General features: G+C 42.6%; 1 protein-coding gene across 1 annotated transcript; it reads right to left on the bottom strand.

Moving 5' to 3' along the window:
• Positions 1–15,336: 15,336 nt before the first annotated feature.
• Positions 15,337–15,847, bottom strand: LOC124013375 (zinc finger HIT domain-containing protein 3-like). The gene has a single exon (XM_046327679.1). It carries the CDS (start codon positions 15,776–15,778, stop codon positions 15,353–15,355), a length of 426 nt encoding a protein of 141 aa, XP_046183635.1. The 5' UTR covers positions 15,779–15,847; the 3' UTR covers positions 15,337–15,352.
• Between the last annotated feature and the right edge of the window lie 3,719 nt (positions 15,848–19,566).

The raw sequence follows: 19,566 nt of genomic DNA on the forward strand, positions 1-19,566 counted from the left end.
AGATGAACCATGTATTATGGATAGTCAGTCAGTGAGTGAGCAGAGAGAGAGAGAGATGGAGAGAGAGAGAAAGTGAGAGGGGAGACGATGAGAAAGAGAGGAGAGCAGATTAGAGCGAAGGCTTTGATGCCAGTCCCAGCTCTGGGAATCCTCCTGTGCCTTGAGGGGAAAACTCCCCTCCCCTCCTCCTCTCCTCCCTACACCCCCCCCACACAGCATCAATAATGAATGGAAGATATCTTGTTCAGTGGAATGCGGAACTGAGCTGGCATACTGATTTCTTTCTTTAACGTTGTCAGTGAGTGAACCTTATGTAAAAATTGCATCAGGGTTAGGGCTGTGGCCGGTCACAAAATTGCATTCATTCTGTGATTGTCAAGCAAATAACTGCCGGTCTCACGGTAATTAACATAAACACATTTAGCATTTCCTACAAGCCACTGATGCAGTCTAATAAATCCATGTAATATAGCCTACACCTTCACAATACATCCATTATTTATTTTAGACAAGTTTAGAGAACCATGATATGAAGAAAATGTAGCCTATTTCAGAAGAACAGAATAGCATACCCTGAGTTGTCCTTATGTCAGGCCCTGATCTGGCCATGCAATATGGCTGTGGGCTACACTAGTTCATTTAGCAGACAAGAGTTTCTTAGAATTACGTGGCATTATTTTATATTATTTTATAGTATGAAGAATACAATTGAACAAAGCTGGATAAAATAGAAAGGACACATGCGGCTATTCTGTGTCAATTGACTTTCTCCCATAGTACAAAAGGTAACCTATTCTATTCTGTGAGAGAAATAAATATTCCAAACATAGTCTGGGATAGTTGTGGGATGCGATAGATCCGAAATGAATAGAACCACTCGCATCAAAAGAAATGTTTTTACGTAATGAGTTTGAAGCAACAGATCAGAACGTTTGTCTTAAAATGTTGATTCACATTATTCACATTATTAATGTTGATTCACATTATAAGAGCAGCAATGCCCACACGGCATTAGGCAATAAGCGCAAAGTGCATTTTTATGGTGAAAATGATTTTCCCAAACTTGAAACTCACTCGCTGCTTATGTTTGCCAGTTAGGCTCTACACTTGTAAAGCGGATTAATTTATTTGGCCACTTTAGTTGTGATACAAACCTGATCAAAACACATAGGGCTATGGGCTAGGATATATGAGGTGTGTGAATATGAATAGAAAAAGTTGCAACAAAAAGGCATTGTTTCTTGACTTATCCTGGGCATCATTCGCAAGTGCTAATAAATAATTCACAAGTGATAGGCTAAGATTGTCACCCATCAGACTATTATTGATTTCATCTTGTTTTTACATATATAAATAAATAATATATGTGTGACATTTGTTTTGATTGAGAATGGACGCTTATCCCATGTACCTGTCCTCGAAACAGGTGCAGGGGGAAAAATACATGTCATCTATGCACTTAAATAGCGAATGGAGGATGCTTTTCCTATGGATCATATTCATGCCAGCCAGGTAGGCTATACTCCTGTTGTAAAGAGAAGCAATGTGCTTAATATTAGGAAAGTTGTGAAATAAATATAGAAGGCCTAGCATAGAAAGCTGATGGGATCCTCCTATTTTTAATAGAGGCCATCACTCTGTTTTCTCACGCAATTGCAAAGCCTTTAGAAATGTTGCGCAAGTTGAGCTCATGGCTCTCATGAAGTGTTTGATTAGATTTTACGATTAATCACTCAGACATCAATGCAAATGTAGAGGAACAATAGAGTACTGAGTACCAGGCAGCTAGAAAGTTTGGTAGGCTGTTAATAACCAGCATCAGAGCTTGGAGAAGCCTAATTACCGTGGCAAAACGGTCACATGGAATTTGACTGCCTTCGTGACTCGGGACTTGTGACCGCCGGTGTGGCGGTAATACGGTCACCGTAAAAGTCCTAATCAGGGTCTGTGTTTGCTGGGCTCGTTGGTTCGTGAGTGTTGCCAATTTATGGAAATAGAAGTAAAAGAGTGTGTTAAACACAAATAATACACCATCCGGCCTTCTTTTTTTTCTCCACATCTTTTTCTCAGATGTGTTTTTCAATTACATAGTTATTATACTGTAATTACATAGTAATTATCAGTGTAAGTACATTATTAATACCATAGCCCTTGCTGTGAAATGTATTTTTTTCAAGGTCTCTGAATCCTATCATGACCTGGAGGTCTTTCAGCGTTGACTTCTAAATTATTATGATCTACTTTATTTCAAGTGCTTATTGATAACACAAACCCTCTTCTTCAGTTCAGAGTGTAATCTGCACTAAGCGATGTGGATGAATTAATCAAACATGTGAAGCTAGTTTCTCACCTCTTTACAAAACCATCTATTAAACACTTATGACACGTTTCTCTGCATCTGAAGGGAGAAGAGAACCCAGAGTTAATTCAATGTGATGGTTATGTTAGACATGGATCCACCACTGGCTCTTTCATGTTCCGCTACTGAGCTACACTCCCCCTCCTCTTGCCTTATAACTATTTTAACAGCGAGAAGAGAGAGAGAGTGAGGGTTGGGGGAAGGACAGAGCGAGAGAGAGAGAGAAAGAGTGACCGAGAGAAAGGAGAGGTGTGCTGGGATTTCTCTGCTCAGCAGATGTTATTTGAAGGGCATGTTATTCTGCTTTAAATACAGTGTTCATTAGCAATGCAAATCATTTCCCATGCTCATCTGAATAATCCTCTGTTACCTAATGCTCTGGCATCGCCGCCACGTGCAACTGCGGTATGGGTACGGGCACGCCACTGGTACTATAGCAAGAGAGAGCTCCATTCCTTATTACGCTCCCATCTCTCTCAGCCTTCACCAAGTCTGTCCTGTTCTGTTCAACAAGCATCTTTTGAGAGGATGAGGTTCTCTAACACTTTTTCATACTATAGAGGAGACCCAAACTGTTTGATTCTGGCTCAGCTATACGAGCCAGCACAGTACAGCTCTACTTGGCTTGGCTCAGTTGTGTGAAAAGGGTACACTCTTAGAAAAAATGATTCCAAAGGGGTTCTTCGGCTGTCCCCATAGGAGAACCCATTTCGGGTTCCATGTAGAACCCTCTGTGGAAGGGTTCAAGATGGAACCCAAAAGGGTTCTAAGTGGAACCAAACGAGTTCTACCTGGAACCATAAAGGGTTCATTAAAGGGTTTTCCTATGGGGTCAGCCGAATAACCCTTTTTATGGTCTAGATAGCAATTCTTTTCCTAAAAGTTTCTCTCTCTTCAGTCTGTCCTGTTCAACGTCTTTAAAGTTGATTTACCTTTGATGCACATTGATTTTGTCACATCTCACTGTTGTGAGCACAGCATTAAGTCTGGTTTAACCAGCCTACAAAGTTAATGGGACTGCAGTTGCAAATACAAGCGTGCTGCTTAATGTAGGAACAACTCACTCCACAAAACCATATTTGAATCCCCCTCGCCTAAGGCCATGCAGAGAAGGCAGAGAACCATCAATGGAGGAAAAATAGAAAGAAAATAGTTTGGTTTACTTTTCATGTTGTGTAACGGTTTTGATGAGAGAAATGGGATGTTTTTTATAATCAAAGTTTACTCTCAGCAGCAACCAATAGTATGTGATTATTTAGTTTTGTAACCATGAGTCATATACTGTATTTATATTAGTGTGCAAAATGTGTGTTATCTGAGTCATGCATACAGTAGTCTATATCCGTCAGTGGTTTGATTAACACCAAGTATTTACATGTAATACCTGTCTCACAGAGGATGTGTGAGTGTGAGTTTGTCTGTGTGTTTGTCTGTGTGTTTGTCTGTGTGTTTGTGTGTGTGTGTGTGTGTGTGTGTGTGTGTATTGTGTAAAGAGCAGATTTTTGGGCCTAAACCGTATGCTCAGAGTATTTGAGAATATATAGGCCTATATACAGCATATAGATGTAACTTTGCAATCCTGTTTGGATCTGTCACCCTCCACTGTTCCTCATCCCTTAATCCTGTCATCCTCTCTGGGTGTGGAGGAAAAGTGGATTCAGAGTTAGGCTAGCCTGATACTGCTGTTGGTGAGACATTCAGAGCAGTGGTGCAATACAGTACTTACATTTGGAGACTTGCAAACTGAAGACCACAGCAAGAAATTACTACCACAAACCTTTCTCTCTCCTACTCGCCTATTTCTCTTTTCCTAGAGGTAATTACAGACCCTGTTCAAACACCATCCCTTCCCCTCCCCAAAATACACACACACACACACGCACGCACGCACGCACGCACACACGCACACACACACACACACACACACACACACACACACACACACACACACACACACACACACACACACACACACACACACACACACACACACACACAACAACATGCTTCCTTTATTAACCTATGTATATATATGTAGGCGGCCAGCCTTAATGAACTGAACTGAATAAATCTCGTGAACAACACATTCATCCCACTCGCTCCTCACGCTCCAAAGTTGTTTTTCTCTCTTTGTGGAATAACTGTTTCGGTAGAGACCTAGGAGACCGTTAATTACGGCGGGTCTAAGTGAAGCTCCGAGTTCAAATTCCTCTCCTCTTCCTGCTTCATCCTTAGAACTTAGAACTCAATGTTTTCATTTTCTGTTACTTGAGATGTTGAGTATCACTTGCATGTCTTTCACTCTATAATGACAATCACTCTCACAACGAGGGAGTGCTTATTATGTTACCTTAGATTTCCACTGGATTATATTTCAGTCAAACCAGTGGTTTTTCTCCCCAGTTTGTAGTGTGTGTGTGTGTGTGTGTGTGTGTGTGTGTGTGTGTGTGTGTGTGTGTGTGTGTGTGTGTGTGTGTGTGTGTGTGTGTGTGTGTGTGTGTGTGTGTGTGTGTGTGTGTGTGTGTGTGTGTGTGTGTACTGTTGCCTGCACATGTGTATGCGTTCTGTATGTGGGCTGTTGTGCGTGTTGAGAGTTTACTGGTGGCAGTATAAGTGGTGATTCACCTCTCTCTGAACTGCAGGAGTAGGTGGATGCCATTGAGGCTGTTGGTACATCCTCTTCTAGCCTGTGCCAAGCATTTGTACCCATCCGCCATCCTCCACGTCTGGCACCCAGCCCAGTACCCCCTCTCCTCTCCGCTTGCTCCCCAAAGAAGAGGGGGATGGAGAGAGAGAGAAAATCCTCTTCAGAGATAAATGAGCAGCCTTCTGCATGTGGAGCCAGATCCATTCAATGTGTTCCTGAAAATCTCCTCTTCATTCAGCCAGCCAATGAGGACAAAACTGCCTGAACATTGCCACTGTATCATCAAGCCATTCTGTGAGCTCTCTCACCCACCCTCCTCTCTCTCTCTCTCTCTCTCTCTCTCTCTCTCTCTCTCTCTCTCTCTCTCTCTCTCTCTCTCTCTCTCACCCCTCTCTCTCTCTCTCTCTCTCACCCTCTCTCTCTCTCTCTCTCTCTCTCTCTCTCTCTCTCTCTCTCTCTCTCTCTCTCTCTCTCTCTCTCTCTCCTCTCTCTCTCTCCTCTCTCTCTCTCTCTCTCTCTCTCTCTCTCTCTCTCTCTCTCTCTCTCTCTCTCTCTCTCTCTCTCTCTCTCTCTCTCTCTCTCTCTCTCTCTCTCTCTCTCTCTCTCTCTCTCTCTCTCTCTCTCTCTCTCTCTCATCTCTGTCTCTCACCATCTCTCTCTCTCTCTCTCTCTCTCTCCCCCTCTCTCTCTCTCTCTCTCTCTCTCTCTCTCTCTCTCTCTCTCTCTCTCTCTCACTCTCTGGCTTCTTCCTGTTCCCGCACCCGGCTGCTTCCTGTTGGACTTCCTGTATGGTCACATAGCAAGTTCCTGTCAGTCTGTGGAAGAAGGCCAGGGATATGTTCATTAGGGAACACAATGGAAAACCTTTTGACACATTTGCAACAGAAAACATTTGTTTTTGTTTTTTATCTGACAACTTCAGGTGGTTCTTCCGCGTTTCAGTCTGGTTTCTCCTGTTTGGTGCCTATTGAACATGACTCTGCTTAGCATACGACACAACTGAGACAGACCAGACTTAAATTAGTTCTCATCAATCTGTTCGCTGTCAAGTTGATTTTGAATGGTCTGACCCAAAAACCTGAGCAAAACAAGTTTTCTAAAATAATAGAAAGCATTGTCCTTGATTAAATAATAATCTGTGGAGCAGATATACTCTTGCTACCTACATCCCATCAGCAAAACCCTCTCTCTAGTTCTCAGGATTGCTCCAGTTTCTTGGGAAAAGAGGAAAAAGGAGAGTGCCAGAGTCCTCGGCTTGCAGAACTCCGGAATGTTAATTAGGCCTGGTCCCTCTAGTCTCTGGAAAGCCGGGGGAAGATTTTTAACATTCCGGATCATTCTGGCTCATTTTGCGAGAACGGATGGGTGTGAATATGAGGGTGTTATATCACTCAGCAGGAGTGGTCTGGTCACTCACAGTTTCCGCTATACGCCTGATTACAACTAACCCTTCTGGATAGAGAAGTAAATAGCAATATTCAAGAAGCACCAACCAACTCTGCATGATTTTACTGCTGACCATGTCAGCTGGCACAGTGGTCTCTATTGAATCTATCTATTTCTCTATTGAAATGCATCGATCTGTTGGAATTGACCTTGATGCTGAAACATCTTTGCTACAAAGTTCACGATAAACAGTTGATGCTGATACAAACCCTGGTTGAGGGTTATCACGGTCCCATCAGATTATACTGCTGTTGGTGACGACTGGCTAGGAACTGTCTGTGCAGGCTTCCTACTAGGGAGTCTGAGAAATTCCATGCTATTACTAGGGTCTGTAAAGCACAGGATCCCTCCATTTATCTACAGCACAAATCAAGAATGATGAGGATTTTGCATGAACTCGTTAGTTAAAATTGGTGACAGATCAGTCAACGGGGTGGCTAGTTCAAAGCAGGTCCGTCCCTCTAACTGAGACTGAGACAGCGTTTAGTTTCCAGCTGGGTTGATATCAGACAGACGTCTGAAGACTGTGTGTGTGTCTCTAGCTGATGAAGGGGTCGGTCATTTGTTTGACTGTGACTCGTAAAGCTGATGTATATTTTCTCTTCTCAGAAGGGTTGCTGCGATGATCAAGCGCGTTAGGAATGACAGAACGAATCGCCTTTGAACATCAGGAGGGAAAAAAACATCAGAGTTTTCAAAATGTCAAACAATTTGTGGAGAGAGAGAGAGATTATTTATACAATCTTCAGTTGCTTCTATACAGTATGTGACCTGAATCATTCAACTTCCAAGTTAGATTTTATATTTAGTGCCACACTGTTTAACTTGATGCTCATCAAAGCCAAGTAGATAAAGGACATTTGACCTTAGTAGCTTGACCCTGAATAATAGGTTTATGGTTTTCCCATACATTAGTTTAAATGTACAATATTAATACTGCTGTGTAGCCAGCGCTATACAATCAAATGAAATTCAATGAGCTGTTCTTCCTTTCCCCTTCCAATTAGTAAAAAGTGCTATCTAGTACCTGAAAGGGTTTTTCGTCTGTCTCCAGGTAGAACCGTTTTGAGTTCCATGTAGAACTCTTTATATAGAGGGTTCTACATGGAACCCAAAATAGTTCTATGTGGAACCAAAATTGGTTTTCCTATGGCAACAACCACAGAACCATTTAGGAACCTTTTTTCCAAGTGTAGACTGTTGTACTACTAAATCTGTCATTGTAGACTGCCTGTGATAAACTCCATGCAGACTATAGCTTGTAGCACACACACACACACACACACACACACACACACACACACACACACACACACACACACACACACACACACACACACACACACACACACACACACACACACACACACACACACACACACACACACACACACACACACACACACACACACACACACACACACACACACACGGTAGGTGGGGCAGCAGGTAGCCTAGTGGTTAGGGTGTTAGGCCAGTAACTGAAAGGTTGATAGATCAAATCCCAGAGCTGACAAGGTAAAAATCTGTTGTTCTGCCCCTGAACAAGGCAGTTAACCTTGTTCTTAGGCCGTCATTGTAAATAATAATGTGTTCTTAACTGACTTGCCTAGTTAAATAAAATAAAAAATACACACACACTGCCTTTGACCAGGTTTGAGCATTCTAGTCAGGTCTGCAGGCCCTGAGCTCTATCTAAAACGTTACACAGATCATCAGGCTTGATCCTCTTTGATCTCCAGCTCTCAGCCTCACAACCCATAGAGCAACTTCTCTTCTCATCACTGAAATCTATACTGGAGGCTTTGGACTCCACTACGTGTAGGAGGGGGAATCTCAGCAAAGGATACTCAGCTTTGAGAACTCTTTTAACACTGGGAGAGAGCTTCGAATGATGAGTCAAGAGCCGATGCACCCTGTGCTGTTAAAAGAATACAAATGACTTGTCTCATGTTGGTTCTGTGGAGATCTGCTCCCCGTGTGTATCATGCTGCTCTACGTATCCTACAGTATGTATACAGATCTACTATGTATTTATGGACACTTTGCATTTGCTTTGCTTTTGTCCTAAAGACACTTATCTGTCCATGCTTTTGTCCTATATATTATGTACACTTACATGTGTAGCTGTCCTATGCTTTCAGTGGGTCAGTGCCACGGAATAAAGCCAGTGTCGCATCACTCAAAGAGGCTGACACACCTGTGCCCTTCTCTAGTGATCCTTTGAAGAAAATATGAGTACAAAGAGATTGTGATGTGTGTGTTTGTGGGTGAATACATGCAATGTTCTTTTCAGAGGAATTCAGCAACAGAGAACGTCAAAGCACCAAAGGTCAGGGTTGCCCAGCAGCCTTGGAACAGGTTGCTTTGCTGTTTAATAAATGGTCCTCTGAACCTCTGCGATGACTGTATGCTTCAGTGGGGACAGGACATAAACATACCATTCATTGTCTTATACTATAGGGGTATTGAAATGCAATAGTAATTCAATCATATTCATCTCCCGTACACAGACCCTGCTGGGGGAGCACATAGCCACACACACACACACACACACACACACACACACACACACACACACACACACACACACACACACACACACACACACACACACACACACACACACACACACACACACACACACACACACACACACACACACACACACACACACACACACACACACACACACAGACACACACACACACAGGCACACACAGGCACACACACACACTCGCACAGACACACACAGACTCCCCCTCTTTCCTCTCACCCTTCCCCTCCCTCTCTCTGAAGTACAGGGTGATGAATTGTGACCTTACGTTCCCCTTAGGCGTTGTCATTGTGCCATACCATGAAGGATGGACATGAGAACACAAACCAATGATCTTTTTCACATCCAGCAGTAAGCCTGAAGTGTGAATAATTGAATTTGTATTGAACCAAAGCTGTATTTGTCATACTTGGGCTGGCCGAGGCTGGGGCGCTCTTAGGATGCGTTCCAAATGGCACCCCAATCCCTATATAGTGCACTACCTTTGACCAGAGCCCTATGGGCCCTGCAGGAAATGTACTTGTAGTGTATGTCACAATGGCATGAAGAGATTTGGGAGACAGACGCAGGAATGCGTAACAGGGATTTTTATTCAGCCAAAATAATGTTGTGCCATGTAAAGGCACAGGGACAAAGACCAAACAAACACGTAACAAAACACAGGGTAGAAACCCAAAACAAAAGAGCGAGGAGTACCTCGAATAAATCACACACTTACAATGATTATCACATGGGATGAGACCTGTAATCATCTGCACAATCCACAATGGCACGAAAGCCAAAACACACAGCACAGGTACTCACACACGCCAATGGACATAGTAACAATAATCGACCACCCAAGGGAAACCAAAGGGCACACTTAGACAAGTACTAATCAGTGGGAATAAGGGCCAGGTGTGCATAATGAAAGATCCGGGGGATCTGTGACAGTGTATTTTAGGTTTAAAAAGGCATCTGAAGTTTATAATTTCCATTTTTATATTTCAGACTTGATTTTCCTTACGAAAAATGTATCAACCCCTACAAACATGTCCATTAATTAAAATCCACATAATAATTCACATTTCCTTTTTCGGCAGGATTATTTTCCTGCTGTAGTAAAATGGCTCAAATCCTCAATATCCTACATCTGTATATTATGTAGGGAATAGGGTGCCATTTGGGACGTAGCCTTTTACCCAGCATGCTCTGCTGTGTCGTGGACTGTGGCAAACGGGTCCTTTGTCTGGTTCTTCTTATATTCTGCCTCTGCGTCTCAAAAGATACATTTTTGATGACAGGACGACGCTAGCAGATGACGCTAGCAGGATGACGCTAGCAGATGGCGCTAGCAGGATGGCGCTAGCAGGATGACGCTAGCAGATGGCGCTAGCAGGATGGCGCTAGCAGGATGACGCTAGCAGATGGCGCTAGCAGGATGGCGCTAGCAGGATGACGCTAGCAGATGGCGCTAGCAGGATGGCGCTAGCAGATGACGCTAGCAGGATGACGTTAGCAGATGACGCTAGCAGGATGACGCTAGCAGATGGCGCTAGCAGGATGGCGCTAGCAGGATGACGCTAGCAGATGGCGCTAGCAGGATGCTTGCATTATTGGGCAGGAAAACAACTGTTACGACACAGTAATGTTTAGTCAGTGCATTATTACTAGTAAAGGCAAATTAATAGAATAGTGCCCTCACCACTCTGCATCTTGGCAAAGATTGAAGCAAAGCACACATATGGACATGGTTTTGTCAGGCTTACATTCATTACTCTCTCTGCTTTGAATCTACCGGTTGATTATCTCTCAGAACATATATTGGGGCGGCAGGGTAGCCTAGTGGTTAGAGTGTTGGACTAGTAACCTGAAGGTTGCGAGTTCAAACCCCCAAGCTGACAAGGTACAAATCTGTCGTTCTGCCCCTGAACAGGCAGTTAACCCACTGTTCCTAGGCCCTCATTGAAAATAAGAATTTGTTCTTAACTGACTTGCCTGGTTAAATAAAGGTAAAATATTCCTTTTATTTATTATAGGTCTAATATTTAGTGAGTAAGTCATTTTGTATAGCTTACTGTTAAAAGGTTATTCTGGTCCATTCAACAGTGTGTTTTATCTATCTTTCATTAGTTCACTTTTTGTACCCTGTTACTGGATGTTCATATGCGACTTTGAAAATACTGATAAAATAGAAATAGAAAACGTAGGTATAGAACACCATGGTTCCGTCAGATAACTGTGACTGATGGCTGTGACCTCTGTGTTAGCGTTGTATGACATCCTATAAAAGGTCATTGTGATGAAAATCAGATCCATGGACAGATGTTCTCTGTCTGTCCATCCATCCACTAAACCTAATAAACGTGACCGCTCCATTCATTACTAGTACTCATTATGTAAGGAAAGGCACTTTTACAGAGAAAAAAACATGTTGGAAGAAGAGATAGACCACAGATGGACACAGTCAGTCAGTCAGTCAGTCGTCTGGAATCAAGAACTCCAGGGAAAACTGGTGGCGGCTGAACGAGACTGTGGGCGTGTGTGTATCTGCGTGTGTGTATCTGCGTGTGCGTATTTGCGTGTGTGTATCTGAGTGTGTGTATTTGCATGTGTGTATCTGCGTGTGTGTATCTGCGTGTGTGTATCTGCGTGTGCGTATTTGCGTGTGTGTATCTGAGTGTGTGTATTTGCATGTGTGTATCTGCGTGTGTGTATCTGCGTGTGTGTATCTGCGTGTGTGTATTTGCGTGTGTGTATCTGCGTGTGTGTATTTGCGTGAGTGTCTGCGTGTGTGTATTTGCGTGTGTGTATCTGCGTGTGTGTATCTGCGTGTGTGTATCTGCGTGTGTGTATCTGCGTGTGTGTATCTGCGTGTGTGTATCTGCGTGTGTGTATCTGCGTGTGCACTATCCATAATTTTTTTTTTTTTTTGTGCCCTTGTAGCAGAACAGCTCCAGGAAGTTTGTGGCTTACAAACTCTCAATTTTGTCTCAACAGTGTAAAAGACTTGATTGGTACTGGTACATTGATTGGTACTGGTACATTGACGCTGTACCAGTACCCCCTGTATATAGCCTTGCTTGTTATTTTACTGCTGCTGTTTACTTGATACTTTTATTTTCTATTTTTTACTGAACATTTTTTTTTTTCCTCTTAAAGCAATATTGGTTAAGGGCATGTGAGTAGGCATTTTACTGTAAGACAGTTCTTCCCAGAGTATCTCTCTGTGTGTGTGTGTGTGTGTGTGTGTGTGTGTGTGTGTGTGTGTGTGTGTGTGTGTGTGTGTGTGTGTGTGTGTGTGTGTGTGTGTGTGTGTGTGTGTGTGTGTGTGTGTGTGTGTGTGTGTTTAGGGGTGTGCGAGTTGGTGTGTGTGTTGTGTGTGTGAGGAGGTAGCTATTGCTCACACTAAGCAATTATACTTCTGTTGTAGTCAGCGCATGTGACAAATACAAATTGATTTGATTTGAAACTTCACTGTTTGACATGTATGATGAAATCCTGGTTGATAATGAAACGACTGAACAAATGAACAAAACAGCACAGCAAGTAAGTGAAAGAACTAGATTTTGATTATGTTTTACTGGTAATGGGGACATACGTAAATGCGACCAAATAACTTTTTGGTGTGTGTGTGTGTGTTTCAACTATTTAACTGTACGAGAATGCATAAAAGCCACTAGCATTTTTTATATCGGTTATCGGCTTTGGTATCAGGTTTGTTGGCAAGGACAATATTGGATATCGGTATCGGCCAATAAATGTCATATTGGTGTCACGACTAGTCAAGGTGGGTGGAATCAGGCGCAGAGAGCAAATAATGAATAGAGGTTTATTCTCCGGTGAACAAACAAACACGGACAACCCAAAATACAAACAGGGTGAAAAGTATCCAAAACAGGAAATAACAGACAAACCGGAGAAATAAAACACAAAAACACCGACAGCCGAAACGAAATGACAAAAACAAACAATCCCGCACAAAACAAGGGCGGGACATTATATATATACATTATATACAGATACTAATTAACTAACACACAGGTGAAAACAATTAGACAAAACCAACAGATAACCGAAAAGGGATCGGTAGTGGCTAATAGGACGGTGATGACGACAGCCGAGCACAGCCTGAACGGGCAGGAGAGCCAACCTCGGCGGAAGTCGTGACAATTGGTGAATTTTTAATTTAATTTAATTTAACCTTTATTTAACCAGGTAGGCAAGTTGAGAACAAGTTCTCATTTACAACTGCGACCTGGCCAAGGTAAAGTAAAGCAGTTCGACACAAACAACAACACAGGGTTACACATGGAATAAACATACATACAGTCAATAATACAGTAGAAAAAAGTATATATCCCTAACTACAACATCTGTTAATCATTAACCTAACAAAAGAATATCCATGTGAGACTTTTAGAATTGAAAATATGAAATTGAGCGATCACAGAAGTATAATTGCTTGGTATGAGTAATAGCTACCTCCTCACACACACACCGACTCGCGCACACACACACCGACTCGGGGCCCATAAACACACACACAAACACACACACAGAGAAGCTCTGGGTAGAACTGTCTGTACTGCAGCTAAGATCTAAAGGATAGGCCTCAAGGCCCTTTGCAGTCACACGCCAAGTAACATTTTTTATTTGAATAACAGAAAGTAAATACAAGCACAGACTTCTTGAAAGACTTGTATAACTCCATGTCCAAAAGGTGCACAGAGGGCATACCAAGGGTTGACCTTGAGCTAGCTCAGGGGTCACAACCAAGTAGAACCCTACCAAGCTGCTTTCTCAAATCACTAAGCTGCTAACAGAGACACTTGTGGGTGGGCAATTAAACTTAACTGCCCCTGGTGGGGCAATAGAATTTAGTAGTCATGTCAAACCAGAACTGCCAACACTCAGTGTGTTGTGATTTATTCAACGGCTGCTTCCCAAATGGCAGCCTATTCCCTATGAACCCTGGTTATAAGTAGTGCACTATAAAGGGAATAGGGTGCCATTCGGGAGATATACAATGTGATCTCATACACCATAACATGAGTGATAGAGTGGTATAATCCATGTCTAAGTCTTGTATTCAGCGGTGGATGTTAGTTCTAAGGTCCAATAAGTGAAGACAGGATGGGATATCTGATTGGTTTTATGGAACTACACTTCCCAACAAAAACGTAGGCCTATCCTGAGGATGAACATGTAGCTTAACATCCAAAATCACCATCATTGTAGTCTTGTTTGGTCCGACTTGCTTGCGATCAGTAGAGTTCGAGTCTGGCTTGTTGTGGGACTATCATTGTTGTAATAAGAACCAGTAAGTAGGCCTACACACCCTATGGAACTGAACTAAATGTGTAATCACTATTAGTTGGTTTCATTTTGGGGGGAGGGGGGGACTAGTAGGGCTATGGGATGAACGCAAGCCTTGTCCTTTAACTCTTCAAAACGTAATGTGACAGATTCATTCGCTTGAACCCCAGTTGTCACCAACCTGTGTCACCTACTCTACCCTGGCTCCTCTAGTAAAACCCCAGCTGTGTCAACACGTGGTGGAACATACCTCCCCTTTAAAATCACAGGTGGCCAGGAGCAACCTGATGGTCACTCTGACAGAGCTCCAGAGTTCCGCTGTTGAGATGGGAGAACCTTCCAGAAGGACAACCATCTCTGCAGAACTTCACCAATTAGGCTTGTATTTCAGTCTCTCAATGTGCAAAACTGATAGAGACATACCCCAAGCGACTTACAGCTGTAATCACAGCAAAAGGTGGCGCTACAAAGTATTAACTTAAGGGGGCTGAATAATTTTGCATGCCAAATTTTTCAGTTTTTGATTTGTTAAAACAATTTGAAATATCAAATAAATGTCGTTCCACTTCATGATTGTGTCCCACTTGTTGTTGATTCTTAACAAAAAAATACAGTTTTATATCTTTATGTTTGAAGCCTGAAATGTGGCAAAAGGTCGCAAAGTTCAAGGGGGCCGAATATTTTCGCAAGGCACTGTAGCTGTGCCACAACGCTCCCCATACAACCGGACAGAGCTTGAGAGGATCTGCAGAGAAGAATGGGAGAAACTCCCCAAATACAGGTGTGCCAAGCTTGTAGCATCATACCCAAGAAGACTCAAGACTGTAGTTACTGCCAAAGGTGATTCAACAAAGTACAGAGTAAAGGGTCTGAATGCTTATGTAAATGTGATATTTCAGTTCATTTTTATTACAAATTAGCAAAGAATATATATTTATGTTTTTGCTTTGTCACTATGGGGTATTGTGTGTAGATTGATGAGGAAAATAAACAATTATTATTATTATTTTTTGTATTCTGCTCAGCTCTGTCTGCAAGTACATTTTTAATAGTTTTTCTCAACAATCTGCAAGCATTGATCTGAAAGCTCAACAAACAGAGGCTCTTGCATTGCGGTCTTAATGGCGTCTGCTTTGCTGTCGGCCGCATCCAAAGAGCTCATCAGCTGACTGAGATGTGGGTTTCGGAGCAGCTCTCTCAGCTCCTCCGACTTGCCTAATCGCCGTAGCCTCTGAAGTGGTACTTTATCTGTCTGGTCATCATCAAGGAGATCTTCAACGGTCCAGGGATCCTCTGCATTGCTGTATGCTCCATTTAGGTCTTGAAAGGGAGGAGGGACTGACTGTTTTAGGGGCTGGCAGGTATCATTGGCCTTGTGGGTCTTGTAACAACTGAGAGAGCAGTTTCTGATTCTACAGGCCGGACATCGGTATTTGGGTGTCTCTCCACTGCACACATTGCAGATCTGCATTTTGATTGTAATATTTTAAACTAAATAAACAGGCAACAATATTGTCATGCGTCGACTGCTAACTAGCTAGCAGAACAGACACCGGAAAACAAACAATTGAATTAATTTTAATTGAGGTAATATGTACAGTTGAAGTCGGAAGTTTACATACACTTAGGTTGGAGTCATTAAAAGTCGTTTTTCAACCACTCCACAAATTTCTTGTTAACAATTATAGTTTTGGAAATTTGGTTAGGACATCTACTTTGTGCATGACACAAGCCATTTTTCCAACAATTGTTTACAGATGGATTATTTCACTTATCATTCACTGCATTACAATTCCAGTGGGTCAGAAGTTTACCTACACTAAGTTGACTGTGCAGCTTGGATCCAGAAAATGATGTCATGGCTTTAGAAGCTTCTGATAGGCTAATTGACATCATTTGAGTCAATTGGAGGTGTACCTGTGGATGTATTTCAAGCCCTACCCTCAATCCCAATGCCTCTTTGCTTGACATCATGGTGAAGGATTAAAATTGATTATAAAGATTTATTGATTATGTTGTTATCAATTTGCTTACGTGTCATTGTACTTATACTCACTGTATAGCTGAATATTGAGGCCTCTCTGTGTCTAGCTCTCTGCCTAAACCCACAGCTGTGAGAAACGGTGAGAAAAGGGACTGAGGGTGATAGCAAAACACAGAGAGACAGCTTCTGTTTTCACCTCTGAAACAAGGGCAGATTTGCATACCGCTGAGACAGGTTCTCAGAAATGTTGTGTTAAGAATAACTTGTTCTTTTAGCAGCACATGCAGGTTTTGGACATAGGAGATCACACTATAAGGACGCATTCTGTCTCCTAGAGATGAATGGACTTTGGTGCGAAAAGTGAAAATCATTCCCAGAACAACAACAAAGGACCTTGTGAAGATGCTGGAAGAAGAGGGTACAAAAGTATCTATATCCACAGTAAAACGAGTCCTATATCGACATAACCTGAAAGGCTGCTCAGCAAGGAAGAAGCCACTGCTCCAAAGCCGCCATAAAAAAAGCACATGGGGATGAAGATTGTCCTCTGTTCTGATGAAACAAAATAGAACTGTTTGGCCATAATGACCGTCGTTATGTTTGGAGGAAAAAGGGGGAGGCTTGCAAGCTGAAGAACACCATCCTAACCGTGAAGCACGAGGGAGGCAGCATCATGTTGTGGTGGTGCTTTGCTGCAGGAGGGACTGGTGCACTTCACAAAATAGATGGCTTCATGAGGTAGGAAAATTGTGTGGATATATTGAAGCAACATCTCAAGACAACAGTCAGGAAGTTCAAGCTTGTCCATTTGGATCTTCCAAATAGTAATCCGTCTGGCCCTGCAGCCTTGTGAATGTTGACCTATTTTAAGATCTTACTCACATCGGCTACGGAGATCGTGATCACACAGTCGTCTTGAACAGCTAGTGCACTCATGCATGTTTCAGTGTTACTTGCCTCGATGCGAGCATAGAAGTAGTTTAGCTTGCCTGGTAGGTTTGTGTCACTGGGCAGCTCGTGGTTGTGTTTCCCTTTGTAGTCTGTTATAGTTTGCAAGCCCTGACACATCTGACGAGTGTCAGAGCCAGTGTAGTACGATTCAATCTTAGTCCTGTATTGACAATTTGCCTGTTTGATGTTTCGTCAGAGGGCATAGCTGGATTTCTTATCAGCTTCCAGGTTAGAGTCCCGCTCCTCGAAAGCGGCAGCTCAGTGCAGATGTTAGCGCCTAGTTGGTAGTGTGTACTAAGGTTCGAGCTGCTCAACCAGTCGGCGAAAACCAACATCATCTACGACAGAGAACGGTTGATGATTGTTAAGGGCAATGAATTCCATTATCTTGGCATTGATGGATTTTGCCTTTAAGTTGTCACGCTGAAATGTTCTTACTCTTTCAAATGACTGCTTGACTTGAACTTGTTTAGTAGTTGGAAGTGTGCCCTTAGTTTCAGCTTTTGTTCTAAGTAGTTGCTGAACGTTTAGGGGTGATGCACTTTCAAATGAGTAATTAGGTTTGTGGTATTGAAAGATTTCTCTTTCTTCCCTCCTTGGTAAATAATAGCTGCACAAACGTTGCGTGTGGCCTTTTTGTTATCTTCCTTTGAAACTTCAAAATAGGTCCACACAGCAGACATTGTGGGCTAGGTTAAGTCATTACGTCATCTATCTATGTTATATAGGTGGCACATCAGCTTTGACATTGGTTTTGCAGATTGGCGTTAAACTAGACATCGGGCCGATGTTGGCATCTTTAGCTAATATCGTCCGATTCCGATATGCTTACCGATATATGGTGCGTCCCTAGTTGTAGTACCTTTTAAATGTCAAGATGTCATATGGATCTTTCGTGTTATTTTGCATTGTGTTTGTGACTATGATGAGCTCAAAAGGTCACAGAGAGAAATACTGTATCAGCATTTAGATAAACAAAGAGCTCACTCAATGGGAGTGTGTGGGCGTGAGTTACGCTTTAATGCGCGCGCGTGTGTGTGTGGCCTGTTGTTTAATTAGCTATGACTGTGAAGGGCTGACTGACAGGTTAACATATAGCACATCTGGTGATCTTGATAGGTGTGTCTGAAATGGCAGTGTCACGTGTGCTCCCTCTCCGGCCCCTAGGTCACCAGGCTGCTCATTATGGTGCACACCTGTCACCATCGTTACGAGCACCTGCGTGTCATCAGACTCACCTGGACTCCATCACTTCCCTGATTACCTTCGTTATTGTGTCTGTTTCAGTTTCATCTCTGTGCGTTGTTCGAGGGTCTTGTTTTGTATTATGTTCCATTTATTTATTAAAACACTCAGTCCCTGGACTTGCTTCTCTAATCTCAGGACACATCGTTACAGGCAGCCTACTCTGTATATGTTTTGGACAAAAGTAGTTCTCTATGTAGGGATTAGGGTGCCATTTCAGGGACACCTATGGCAGGGCTCCCCTCCAGAATTACATTCTACCCTGGTGGCACTGGTGCTACTACGTTTTTCAGTTGGTAGGATCAACCCATGATTTGGTCGCACCCAAGAAATGTGCGCCGTTACGCATTAGAAAGAATGAGTAGGCCCATCATCTTAAAGTCATTCAGTGCTTTATTGAAAAGTGTAATAGACTACTGAAATGGTATTCAAGAAATAAGTTGCTTCATGTTGTGGTTCAAAATATTGTATTTGTAACCTTATCAAGTGAATGTCTTGCATTTTGGGTTGACAGTTAGGCTATTATATTTTACTTTTAAAACAGGGCTCCAGAATTTCCAGATTTTTTTTTTTTACTAATATAATTTATTTGGGGATAATTCACTACCAGAGTAAGTGGAAACTCAAAACACATTAGCTAGATCACTAACTCTAGATATAATACCCACCGCTAGTAGCCATGTATTAATCCAATTAACAGTACTTTTTTTATGTCCCAAAAAGCATTGCAGTTGTAGTCTACCAGCCAGTGAGGCCTATGCAATTGCAATGACCAATGCGCATTTCGCAGATTTTAAATCCCACAATCATTTGCCAGACCGACCCTTCCTTTTCAAGTCAGGCTGACATCACTGGTTCTGTCTACGATCTACTGTTAACCACTGTCTGTGTGTGTGTTTGTAGGTGGGTATGTGTGTGTGTGTGTGTGTGTGTGTGTGTGTGTGTGTGTGTGTGTGTGTGTGTGTGTGTGTGTGTGTGTGTGTGTGTGTGTGTGTGTGTGTGTGTGTGTGTGTGTGTGTGTGTGTGTGTGTGTGTGTGTGTGTGTGTGTGTACGTGTCTACAGTTAACCACTGTACCTT

The sequence above is a fragment of the Oncorhynchus gorbuscha genome, linkage group LG24, assembly GCF_021184085.1.
Source record: "Oncorhynchus gorbuscha isolate QuinsamMale2020 ecotype Even-year linkage group LG24, OgorEven_v1.0, whole genome shotgun sequence".
Classification (NCBI taxonomy): domain Eukaryota; kingdom Metazoa; phylum Chordata; class Actinopteri; order Salmoniformes; family Salmonidae; genus Oncorhynchus; species Oncorhynchus gorbuscha.

Excerpts from the sequence above, each read along its gene's own strand:
- LOC124013375 (XM_046327679.1), bottom strand. The coding sequence starts at position 15,778 with ATGCAGATCTGCAATGTGTGCAGTGGAGAGACACCCAAATACCGATGT.